Here is a 12,441-nt window from a genome sequence, read left to right as displayed (position 1 = left end):
ATCCGAGGGATAAAACAGGGTTTAGTCGTCCTTGCCTTCGTGACATGTAAAACATTCCGAAATAAACGCGAGGATGAGGATTTAAAAACTTATTAAAACCAAGGGGAAGTGTTTTATCTCAATGGTCGTTCTCATCTAACCGAAACTCTGATCATATGCATGTTAAATCTAAGGGACATTGTAACATCTGCACGTGTGATATTTAACCTGATTGAAGAACAATAGGGTGAAGTAACATGGGGTTAAAGATTATTTCATTGGCTGAATCTTATACCATTTCAGGTGTTCCCCACCGTGATATTGCTGGAATATTGTTAAAAGCGGTGTAAAACTAAAACTCACTCACCCACTGAATTGTATAACTACCAATAGAAGAGCTTTGCCAAGAAACAGACTTTAGTGACAATGTGCCTGTGAACATTCGGTCTTCAGCATCCAATGCTTGTCGCAAGAGGCAATATTTAATCCCGTTAAAGCTAAAGAATAAACATTCTAAACTATATACAAACATTTAATCCTGTCACACAGCTGACGGGATCGGGTGGTCAGTCATGCTTATCTAGTTCTCAAGTCACCGTATCTCAACTGCGTAGATGGATGCGCATGATGTTAATCACTGGAATGTCTGGTCAAGACTTAATTATTTACAGACCGCTGTCATACAGCTGGAATATTAACAAACATCAGTGCCAGAAGTTATCAGTAGGTTGTTACGGTACGAATACACTGACAAGCAATACATCGTATATAAGTTTATATATGTTACTGAGACTTGGTGGACCTTGAGATGTTACTGATATACACACATGAACCAATATATATCATACCTTGTGGGGAATCTTAACCCGTCTAAAACCCGTCTACAGCAGTAATGACCTCATCCGTCTCAAATTTAAGCGGCCCGTGAAGATCCGGGTTAGAATTGATCTTCAGTAATCCATGCTCGTTGGCTTGGTTGACACATGTCACCTGTTCCCAATTTCACCTCACCTCACTTTGTGGGGAATCGAACCCGTGTGGCCACACCACTTGCCCAGCTGACTCTTGGACAATAATGACTACAAGAGTGAGATTTGTTTGTAAGTAAGGCCACCCGATCCTGCTTTCAGCCACGTTCCTGATCCCTTACGTCATCATGTTGGTGGTGGCTGGTCTGCCGTTATTCTTCCTGGAACTGGCTGTCGGTCAGTTCGCCTCCGAGGGGCCGATCACGGTGTGGAAGGTCAGCCCTGCGTTTCATGGTATGTACCACTGTTGTCCTTGCAGTCGGTAGTTATCCAGATCTGTCGTAGAATCATGGACATGTTGCTTTTCAGCTGTAAATGCTCTACACCCAAACACTGGGCATTAGAGACGCTGAACCAACACAATGAAAGTAAATGCGTATAAATACACTGTAAAGGATACAATGACCCTTTACAAGCTAAGAAAAAATAGACAACACTCTTTAGCAGATTAGCGTTCATGCATGATTTCGTTTACCACTGATCACCGAACTAGTACAGGTGTAATACGGTTTCTTGATGATTGAATATCAATGAATATATTTATTGTTGATTTATCTACTCTTATTGACATCATTATTAATTTGAGTTTATTGATGTATAAACCCGTGACTTCTTTGTGCATAAAGTAAATAATTAAATAATCACCTGCAGAGATACGTTTAGGCTGGATTGGGTGCAGTGGGGTAGCCCAGTGGTTACACAACTCTGGTTCGATTCCCCAAGTGGGTGCAATGAACCCATAACTGGTTTCCCGAGACATAATATCTTTGAAATACTGGGGCGGTGGGGTAGCCTAGTGGTTAAAGCGTTGGCTCGTCATGCCGAAGACCCTGGTTCGAATCCCCACAACAATAAGTATCGGCGTGAGCCAATACTAATTCAGTTAGACTAGGTTGGTACTTGTTGATTATTTTTTACACAATGATGGAGAATACAAAAAATTCAAAGTAACAAACTACGTCATGAGGTTTCAGAGGTCATATTACCACCGAGTACACTTGGTCTGTTGAACCCATATTCCAGGCATCGGGGTTGCTATGGTGACTATCAGCGGCATGGTCTGTATCTACTACAACGTCGTCATAATGTACGCCATCTACTACATGTTCGTCAGCTTCGTCAGCCTGGATGGTTCAGTTCCCTGGGGATCCTGTGACAATCCCTGGAACACCAACTCCTGCAGGACGAGTTATCCGCCCCTAGATCTTATGAATGAAACTTCCAAGATGGACATACTTTCCTGTGAGATATACACACAGATATTTCGTATTTGGTATATTCGTAAGAGGAGGACTTTAGGAAGTCAAATTAATCCGTTAACTTCAGAAACCTGCATCATGTATTCGGACATTTTGTACATTAGCAAAATGACTTCAAATTATGTTAACTGGACGTTAGCCCATCGTCGCCATGCCGTTGACTAATGCCATCAATGGAATTGTATCCGCTCACTTTTTAGACAAATATGTTTGTCAATAGATAATATTGTTTCATATAATCTTAAACATATGTAACATGATATAGTTGGAACAGTAGTGGACTCAACAGAAACTTCGTATAATCTTTATACACTTACATTTACAAACGCTACCCTATCAACTGATCTATCTCTGCTACTCGCAGTGTTTTAACCAAACACTCTGAATCGTGTTTAACTGCATAACCTGAACCTACGTGTTTAAGAAACATATGTCAGTTTTACGATACAATCCTGACAATGTCCTGATGTTCCAGCCGAGCTGTACAACAAAGACTGTGTAGTGTCTCTACTTGATCGCATCTCCATCACTTTCAACAACACCTTGACCGACTTCGCGCAGCTCAATTCATCCATGATCGTACATGATGCTACAAAGGAATGCCGCACACGGTTCACCTCGCCTAGTGCCGAGTATTGGGAGTTAGTAATAATACCTTTACACATCAATTAACTTTTCCAACAGTCATCTTTCCCTATATGAGGAGCATTAATGCAGCAGCCCCAGCCTTTTGGGTCTACATTTTGAAGTAAAAACGTTCATGTCTTTTCTCAGATATCAAAGTGTTTAATATACTCTGCAGAATGATCAAAGAGACAAGCAAAAGTGATTAGGGTTGTACGGTTTTCTTGTCTGGTTTTGTGATCATTTTATGTCGGGGGCTTGGGGTGGGGTGAGGGTTTGTCCAGTGAACAATTGACTTGAATTGAATCGTTATGTTTTATAGTCGGAATCATCGTATTGTCGTCTCTGCTTTTATTAAACTTTCTCTTGATTATCAAATTTTGGACCATTTTCATATTCTTTTGAAAACTTCTGGGAAAGTGGATACATTATTTAAAATACACAAAAATCAACACCACTTTCCCTCAACACACAATTACCCACCCCACCCACACACCCAACCCCTCACCCACACCCCACACCCTTCAGCTACACCCACACCCCTCAGCTACACCCACACCCCTCAGCTACATACGACAACAACTAGGCACGAGTGAACCGAATAATGTGGTATTTGGTATTTTCATATTCAGATCTCATATTCTCATTCTGTCAAGCCGTCACTGTGTCACTGTATCATTGTATTTTCAAGGCGGCATGTGCTCCGTCTCCACGAAGCTGATGGCTTTGAAGACATGGGAAGCATCAGCCTGAAAAACGCTGCTAGTCTAGTGGTTGCCTGGATCATAGTCTTCGCTTGTATCATGAAAGGAATCAAGTCCTCTGGAAAGGTCGGTGTCTCGCGGCAATTTAAACAATGTAAAGTTAGTTCAACGTAATATTTACTGACGGTTTGACACACGTGTATATGTGTGTATAGGAATTCTTCTTAAGGCTCCTATTACTTCCAGGTCGTGTACTTCACCGCCACCTTCCCCTACATCATCCTGGTAGTCCTGCTGGCCCGAGGCCTGACTCTAGAGGGATACGAGAAGGGCATTACATTCTACATGACCCCACAGGTCCACAGACTTACTGAGGCCAAGGTAAGGAGACTTATATTAAGGAATAATCAAATGTTCTTGTAGATATTATAATTACCTAGCTAGATACAGTTCCATAGAGATAAGGTATTCATTCATTTATCAGCAGAGCTCTTACGGTACTTTTGTAAACTCTAAAATCGTGCCACGTCTAATAATATAGTAAAACGTGATTCATCTAACAGGTAAACAACACATTTTACTGTAGGGTAAAAGGCTATGGATGAATAAAAGTACAAACATTTCACATACATGAAAGTTATAAGTACCCTTAAACATATATCAGTATTGAAGTTATTATTGCATAGAAATTATGGCTAAAATGTCAGAACTGACTATGGATTTATATGTGTATGTTTCCAAACGTGCTTTGGTCTTTTACAATACACAGTACGTATTCATAACCAATTCATAACCATATTTCCGTCTGCACAAGCCATTCCTCAAAGTGAGATAACTCTCAACCGTTACTTTTTGGTCAGTCAGTATTTTTGGTTTAGGATTATTAGATGACGTATGTGATTGAGAAGACTTACCTTCAAAAACATGTTTTCAGGCCACTGGTTGTATCAGCACACATCATGAAGATGTCTGTAAATTGTAAACAAATGTTATGTAGAATATTCGAATACAGTTCCACTTAACATGCTTTGTACTGTCCGCTGCAAGTACATCTGTAAGCCAGAAATCTATTTTGTGACTAGGCTAAAAAAACAGGGGCTTATCGTTTGTGGCTTACTATTACTTCCAGCTTGTGTTATGGTGCGGAGGAAGATGTCGTTTCAAACACGAGTACTGTTATGCAGGTATGGGGATCATTTCACACACGATTACTGTTATACAGGTATGGGGAGACGCAGCCACACAGATCTTTTTCTCTCTGGGTGCTGGATTCGGGTGTCTGTTGACCATGTCCAGTTACAACAAGTTTAGAAACAACTGTGAACGGTGAGATCTTGTGCGTTTTGTTGGGTTTTGTTATAGAATTAAAACAGTTCCTGGACCGTTTCTGTTAAACTGTCAAATTCAGGCAAAATATCACAGGTGCGTGCGTTTTCTTTGCAGATGTTCTTCAAAATTTTATCGAGAAATATGTGGTATCGAATAAGTGTAGAATATATTGTATTTAACATATTCAACTGCATATTCTTTCAGGGATGCTCTCATCGTCGCCTTTATCAATTGTTGCACCAGTGTGTTCGCGGGCTTCGCCATCTTCTCCCTCCTGGGTTCCATGGCTCACACCACGAACCAGGATGTGGAGAGTGTGGTCGACCAAGGTGATTACCAGTTCAAAACTTTCGACAATGTTAAATATAGAATACCCCGTCTTGACTGTCCTCAGAAACTGATTCCGTTTGGTGTAAAGGGAAAAAATATGATATGAATGCATCACTGAATATTCGCGACATATGTTTACGAAAAGGATATCCATGTCTGTCTATATATCCTATCACTGCTACTCGACTTACTTAACCAAACGTTTTCAGGACCGGGTTTAGCTTTCATTGCTTACCCAGAAGGCATTGCGCAACTTCCGATGTCACCACTGTGGGCCTTCCTGTTCTTCTTCATGCTGTTAAACATTGGCCTCGACACTCAGGTTAGGTACTCACTCTTAAATGACTTGAGGACTCGAACTCGGGTCTTCAGGGTGGCGCGAACGCTTTAAAGGCGAGGCTACTCCATCACCCTGTATGGTATAGAACACATAGGAATTCAGAGACCATGAACACATGAAAGGCATAATCCAAGTCCTGCAAGGAATTAATTAAAATATACGATACGAACATGTATAGTAGAACTACATTTAGCTGTTAAAGAGACGTTGATTTCTCACTGAGATTCTGGATGTTATAATCCTCCCAGCTCATTAAGTTTTTGTGCTGACTCCTTGTGATAAAAATGTAAACCTATCAACCTCAGTTCGTCATGATGGAGACATTGATCAGCGGCATCAGTGACATCTTCCCACGTTTCCTGAGGACGCACAAGGCTCCGTTCGCTGCATTCTGTTGTTTTGTTGGATTTCTACTCGGTCTGCCCCAAGTTACAAAGGTAGGCAGAGCCCAACTAGACAACAACTAAGTTTATTCCATGGCGTGTTAAAAAATGTCATAAAACAATATTATGGTTGTACCAAGGCACCCATGCGAAAGAAAACACATAGTGCTTCATCATCCATTCGTGTGTGAACACGGCGTTGTGTTGAGATGAGTCGGATGATGCATTGACTTGTGTTGTTTTGTTGTTGATGTGAGTGAGTGAGTGAGTGAGGTGAGGCTAAGTGGAGGTGAAAGCGAAACTGTTTTTACGAGGAACAAAAATCTCTCAACAAACTGTATGACAAGAGGGAAATCAATATTACGACTGCTCCAGGAGCTCTGTCTATGGAGATTTCATATGATTCATGGTCAAGGGCTGTTTCATCAAGGCTACAACATACAAAACTTTTGTGAGGCTTTCCAAAACGTTTGTGGCAGGACATGGTAGGACAGTGGAGGACATTACCGAAACATATGTCCGATATTAAAACATATGTCCGATATAAAGGTTGTGTGGGTTTAGGACAGTGGGGGAGGTTCGCTCGTCAGGCCGAAGACCCGGTAGGACAGTGGAGGACATTACCGAAACATATGTCCGATATTAAATGGGGTTGTGGGGTTCGCTCGTCAGGCCGAAGACCCGGGTAGGACAGTCGAGGACATTACCGAAACATATGTCCGATATGAAAGGGGTTGTGAGGTTCGCTCGTCAGGCCGAAGACCCGGGTTCGATTCCCCACATGGGTACAATGTGTGAAGCCCATGTCTGGTGTCCCCTGATTGTCTGTTTGCTTGTATACCGTTATCGGAAAGTAGAAGTACTGATAAGCGGCGAAAGGCAGCATGCACTGTGTGAGCGGCAGTTGCTACCGGTCCTCAAGACAATGTCACGCTGACCCATCTCGTGAACATCTGGTGCCACCACTTGTTTTCAGTGATACATTATCTTTAACTCTATTTCATGCATTTGACGCCATGTGGAATTCGTTTTCTGCAGATAATCGAGACCTTATAATTTCATATTTAATACAAGAAATATGTTTGATATGTAATTTTATAGTAGATGATTATGGATAAATCCATGGCATAGAATAATGCTTAAAAAACTAAAACACTTACTCCCCCAGGGTGGTATCTACATGCTGACACTGATGGATTGGTACAGTGGCAGCTACAGCGTCATGCTGCTGGCTCTGGCGGAGATCATCTGCCTCATGTATGTCTACCGTAAGTACTTCATCTTCACAACCTTAAATACAAGTCAAGGTGCCCGCGAATGTCATTACACACATGTATTTACAGTTTCGTTTGGCTACACGTTCAAGCAGTAAACTCTTTTCACTAGCCCCCAGTCTTGAACTTTAACGTTAATGAACGTACGCGTAAACACAACGGAGGTTCCTGTTCCAGATTTTTTCTCTGATGTGTGTCACTCATCAAGAACTGGTAACCCCTGGAAAGGTCACATCAATCAAATTTTGACCGCCATAAATCGGATTTGAGGCAATGGGATGTTATCCTTTTAAAACAACTTTGACTCGCTTGATAAAAAAAATTTCAGTTCACAAATTCGGAATAAGAGTCACTTTATCGATACAGAAATCAGACTGATACATTCGCTTATCTCGAACATCAAAGTAGCCTTCACTGTTGGTGTTAAGAAGGGTCACATCATAGATGTGTCGAATCGGAGAAAAAGGTCAGATTTAAATCAAATTTATCTATTTATCTATTTATCAAATTTCCTACTTCACCTCATGTTTATCCTTATGTTGTGATTGCTGTAAAATATTTTTGTTCAAATGATAGATGTTGATATTGTATTGTGATAGGATTATGTTTATGATAGCAATGACAAACAACCATATTTAATAACCATTTTGTCTAAACCTCAGCATCATGGTCGATCAAATCCTCACTCACTGGTGACCTTGACATAGACGCGCACCTGCTGACCTTAACTTTACAGTGATCCATGAATGTAGGTTCTGTAAAGTATTGCTTCCTTTTTGTGTTAACATTAATACCCGTATGTTAATGATGGGCTCTCTCTGTATACAGTAAACTTCGGTTATAGTTTTACGCCGCACTCAGCAATATTCCAGCTATATGGCGGCGGTCTGTAAGTAATGGAGTCTGGACCACACAATCCAGTGATCAACACGGTTATGACGAACTTAGAGCACCACCATATAGTAGTTCGTTACAATCATAGTTTGATTTACTTATTTCGACTAAAATATACAGCAAGGGGTTTGTATGCATTAGTTCGTTATAGGCGGTTCGTTATAACCGAAGTTTATTGTATATCTGTACACACGAATGTGTCAAACTCAGGTATTACGTAGAATAATAATAAATAATTCCAACAGAAGAAAGTTTTTCACTTGTCGTAACCGTTTAAGCTTTGGTTGGCTGGTTCTGGCCTCGGGATGGGAATAGGAAAAGTCTCCTCCCTTTCATGGAGGACATCGAGATGATGATTGGCCACAAGCCCAACCCCTACTGGGTCATCAACTGGGTCTTCCTGACTCCTGTCGTCATCGTCGTAAGCGCTGAAACTCTTAGACGTCGCCAACTGCTTACACGTTTGAAACATATACACCCGTGCATTAATTAATCACCACCCTATTTTGAAAATAAGATGTGATGCTACAGCCATTAATTTAATAAGCCTGTAGTTGAAGAAGCTTTATCCACTGACAGTTTTACAAATACCATAACCTTTTCTATTCTTTATGAAAGAATATGTTGATGAAAATGTGATGGGACTGAATTTTTACCCAAAGTAACTATTCCTCTAATGCTCAAACTATACAGTTAAATTAAGTTTTGACTAAAAATAGCAATTCTGTTATATACCAAGATGACATTTACACATCAATTAGCTTTAATTGCGCATAATCAGGAAGAACCCGAATGTCAAAGATTCAGACCTTTTTCCAACAATTCAGATTGCTAATTGACAAAAACTGAAAAAAGGCCACATTAATAAGATTTTGGAATATTTTTTTATGATTTTGAGTTTATTGTAATGAATAAACACTTCCCCTTGCCGGATACTGATAATTACAGCTAAAATCTGATTGTTTTGTTTGTAAAGCAACTTTTACTGCATTTTAATTTGTTTTCTTTTTTTAGTTTGACCGTTACTTTTCCTCAATCTTAGTTTATAAACTTTCATCCATTCACAATAAATAACGAATTTATAGGCCACACAACAATCAATTATTACTTTCACTTTTCAAAATAAGGTAACTTGTTTTAGGATAGAAAAACACCTGTTTTAAACATAGGCAATTATCCTAATAAAAGTACTTGGTAATTTCAATGATGTTTTCGTTTTTGAAATGTTAAATGCTTGCTCTATCAAATTATAATGGTTATTTTTGGGAATGAGTTTAGAATTTCATTTCGGACAAAATTAATTGGTAAAAATATAGGGTGTTGCTTATTTTATGCACAGATGTATATATGGTCTTCTTCATAGTAGTTGCTTCTTACCAAAGTACCTTTTAAAATGCTTCTTAAACTACGTGATCATGAATACTTTTAAAGTTCATTTTAAATGTATACTTGAATAAATAAGGTTTATATCTGCTGATAATGTTAAATATTATAGATATTTGTTCGTCACGATCCTCATACAATTTCCTTTTTAGCAGTGAAAAATTATTTCTCAATTATAATTTCCAATTACCACAGCTTTAATTTGGCGTCATAATCGTCAATACAGAGGAATGTTTCATATCCAAATATTTAGCATTTTTAAAAAACTCTCTTAGATTATTTCTCCGATAAAGGTTTGGATAAATAACATGTACAAAAAGAGTTTTAAGCATGTTTTCAGAGGCAATAACTGTGTGACAAATACAAATGCTGTTTCTATTTGAAGTTCATCGTGATAGTGTCAGCCTCTCAGTACACACCGGCCTCCTATGGTGACTACATGTTCCCGCCGTGGGCTGAGGCGATTGGCTGGTGCATGGTTGTCGCCCCTGTTGCTATGATACTCCTCGTCATGGCTGTACAAGTCTGCAGATTGGGAATGGTAATTATGTTATTAACAACTGGGTTTCGATGTATGATGTGTAACAAACCACATACAGCAGATTCATGTGCCGCTCTGGTGGGCTAGCCGAGTGGTTAAAGCGTTGACTCATCAGGCCATCCACATTTGTTTATGTTTCTCATCTCCAAACTGGTGCTGATGAGGGGCGGGCGAGCGGGCGAAAAAAAAGAAAAGAAAAAAGAAAAGAAGCAGTTTGCCATATTCTTTTCAAGCTGGTAACAGAAAATGACCCTCCTACAGTACCCAGACCATAAAAAGAGGCTTTTCTTATTGTGAGAATCCTTTTTTCTCAATTTTAGATGGTTCTTATATCATTAAACATAAGGAAACTATATGGAATAATTATGCTACAAACTTTTATTAGAGCCTCTATAAATGTCACATTGGATCAGAACACAACAAAGTCAGTTCTTCAAAACTGGCACTTTCCTTATTTTTGGAGAGATTTATCACTTTGCCACCGGTCAAAGGCTGTCTTCCACTGGTAGCTCACTGGTTGCAGGTCCACAGTTTGTTTAATTTCCAAGCTCAATACGAATTAACACGATAGAAGATAACGGGAAAACGCCATGAAAAATCGGTATATTGTCACGGCATTTCCTATGACAGAACACGAGACAGTGTAAGTCTCGGGTGTCATAGCATCTATGAAATAATGTAAACTCACTTTATATATCAGCCCTTATGTTATTTCCGACGGCAATTCTTCAACTATTCCCGCCTTCAAATTTAACAAATAGTTCTCATACTACCACCGACCTCATTGTAAAAAGAATCGGAGATACACCTCCAACCAACGGACCTGTATCACCTGGAAGACATTTATCACGAATATGTGATTATTACACAACCCTGACAATTGAAGAAATCTGTATAGAATGTAACCTTTAATTATAAATATGAATAGTACGTTTTGATCAGCAGTTCTTCACACATTTCATTTTGTTTTTAAATTGTGACACTATGTTTCTGACGCATACTTAATGTGCCATACACCTATTATCCAATTAGTCGGTTGCAGCATAAGTACCAGTCATCATAGTTTGAAATAAAAGATTTAGCCCTTATAAAATGTGCCCATCAGTCAGTGCTGTGAGTCATATATGTTAATTCATTGATTCATTTCTTACATAAGTTTAATACCATTCACCCTCTAAACATAAGTACTCATTTACTGATATTTGTCTCAACAAACAACGGATCAGTTGACCACCCAAGAGGATGTGTATGATAGAATTTTACGAGTATAGAATGACATATGTATCTCCTTGTTTTAGTAACATTATGTTGATAAAATATTTCACTTGACAGACCATATACTATATTCTGATTTTCATTCAACGGTTCTGAAGAAAACTTTAGTGTTAGTGTTTGCCACGATTCTTGGCAATTATGGCGTACGATATTGGTACGAGTTTTCTTATAGGTCACGGAAAGAGGCGATCAGTTACGAATGGCCAATTAAGATGCTTGAGAGACTTTTCAAAATCTTATATTTTTTCAAGTTAACTTTTAAGAGACATTTTTCGTTTGATCGGGTTGAAATTATTGCTGTCTGCGGCATTTTGTAAAATAAAAAATAAAAAATTTGTTTCCATCCCTGGTGTGTAATGTATTCTGCCACTTAGCTCTGGCGGCTGGTGTATACCTCCATAAGTAGTTGTGATCAGTTGTGTTCCTGCCCCTAGCTACGTCCGCTGATCGAATCATCCTCATCCTCCATGTTTTATCGGCTTGCCATTTTTTAAACATTTGGCCATGTTTTGGAGTTCCCCAGGTTAAGCTAGTACCATACATTACACTTATGACACATTCACATTCTGTTCACACAGTTGAAAGCCTTCAGCCCAACACAGGGCTGGGGACCTGCACTTCCGGAACATCAAACGGGGAAATACGCCAGGAACGCCGATGGAACTGTGAAGGATTCAGACATGCCCCAAGTCATAAGTATTAAGATGACTGGGAGCGCCACCTACAGTACCGGTGTAGAAAACAAGGCATTCTTCACCAACATGACCTAGCCTTACATTGTTGCAGTAGATGGCATAAATTTGTTTTACAACAAATAATATGTTGGTTTGTTTGGCTTTTGGGGGTGTTTATTTCTTTAAATAAATCATTGGGAATTATTGGGTTATTCCTTCTCCGTATTGCATCAACTGAGCATTCAGTCTGCATCCATGCGATATATTTCGTTTAAGAGAATCTGTGTACACTGAGCTCAGTTAACAGATGCTTATGCAGACTGAATCAACAGCTAACGCAACTGTATGTCATATGATCCATACCATGTTTTTATGCTGTTATTTGTTGTTATTTCAAATTGGAACAATAAGTTAACCTTGAAAT

At 39.3% G+C, this 12,441-nt stretch overlaps 1 protein-coding gene across 1 annotated transcript; it reads left to right on the top strand.

The window, feature by feature from the left end:
• The first annotated feature begins 1,109 nt into the window (after positions 1 to 1,109).
• On the top strand, positions 1,110 to 12,113 carry LOC124252656 (sodium- and chloride-dependent glycine transporter 2-like). Its single transcript, XM_046686318.1, has 13 exons — positions 1,110 to 1,241; positions 2,031 to 2,249; positions 2,742 to 2,907; positions 3,582 to 3,720; positions 3,841 to 3,975; positions 4,817 to 4,920; positions 5,128 to 5,252; positions 5,463 to 5,575; positions 5,899 to 6,030; positions 7,145 to 7,244; positions 8,423 to 8,565; positions 9,913 to 10,068; positions 11,922 to 12,113. The coding sequence occupies exons 1-13, from the start codon at positions 1,136 to 1,138 to the stop codon at positions 12,111 to 12,113; spliced, it is 1,830 nt and encodes a 609-aa protein (XP_046542274.1). The 5' UTR covers positions 1,110 to 1,135.
• Positions 12,114 to 12,441: the final 328 nt, after the last annotated feature.

This window comes from Haliotis rubra, unplaced genomic scaffold (assembly GCF_003918875.1).
Source record: "Haliotis rubra isolate DU_JTF1 unplaced genomic scaffold, ASM391887v1 Scf520, whole genome shotgun sequence".
Taxonomy (NCBI): Eukaryota; Metazoa; Mollusca; class Gastropoda; order Lepetellida; family Haliotidae; genus Haliotis; species Haliotis rubra.
Note: the sequence above shows the minus strand (reverse complement) of the source record. Positions and strands in the feature narration are given on the sequence as shown.

Coding starts and splice junctions, on each gene's coding strand:
- LOC124252656 (XM_046686318.1), top strand. CDS start 1,136: ATGTTGGTGGTGGCTGGTCTGCCGTTATTCTTCCTGGAACTGGCTGTC. Junction 4,921..5,127: donor TTTAGAAACAACTGTGAACG/GTGAGATCTTGT, acceptor ATATTCTTTCAG/GGATGCTCTCATCGTCGCCT. Junction 5,576..5,898: donor ACATTGGCCTCGACACTCAG/GTTAGGTACTCA, acceptor TATCAACCTCAG/TTCGTCATGATGGAGACATT.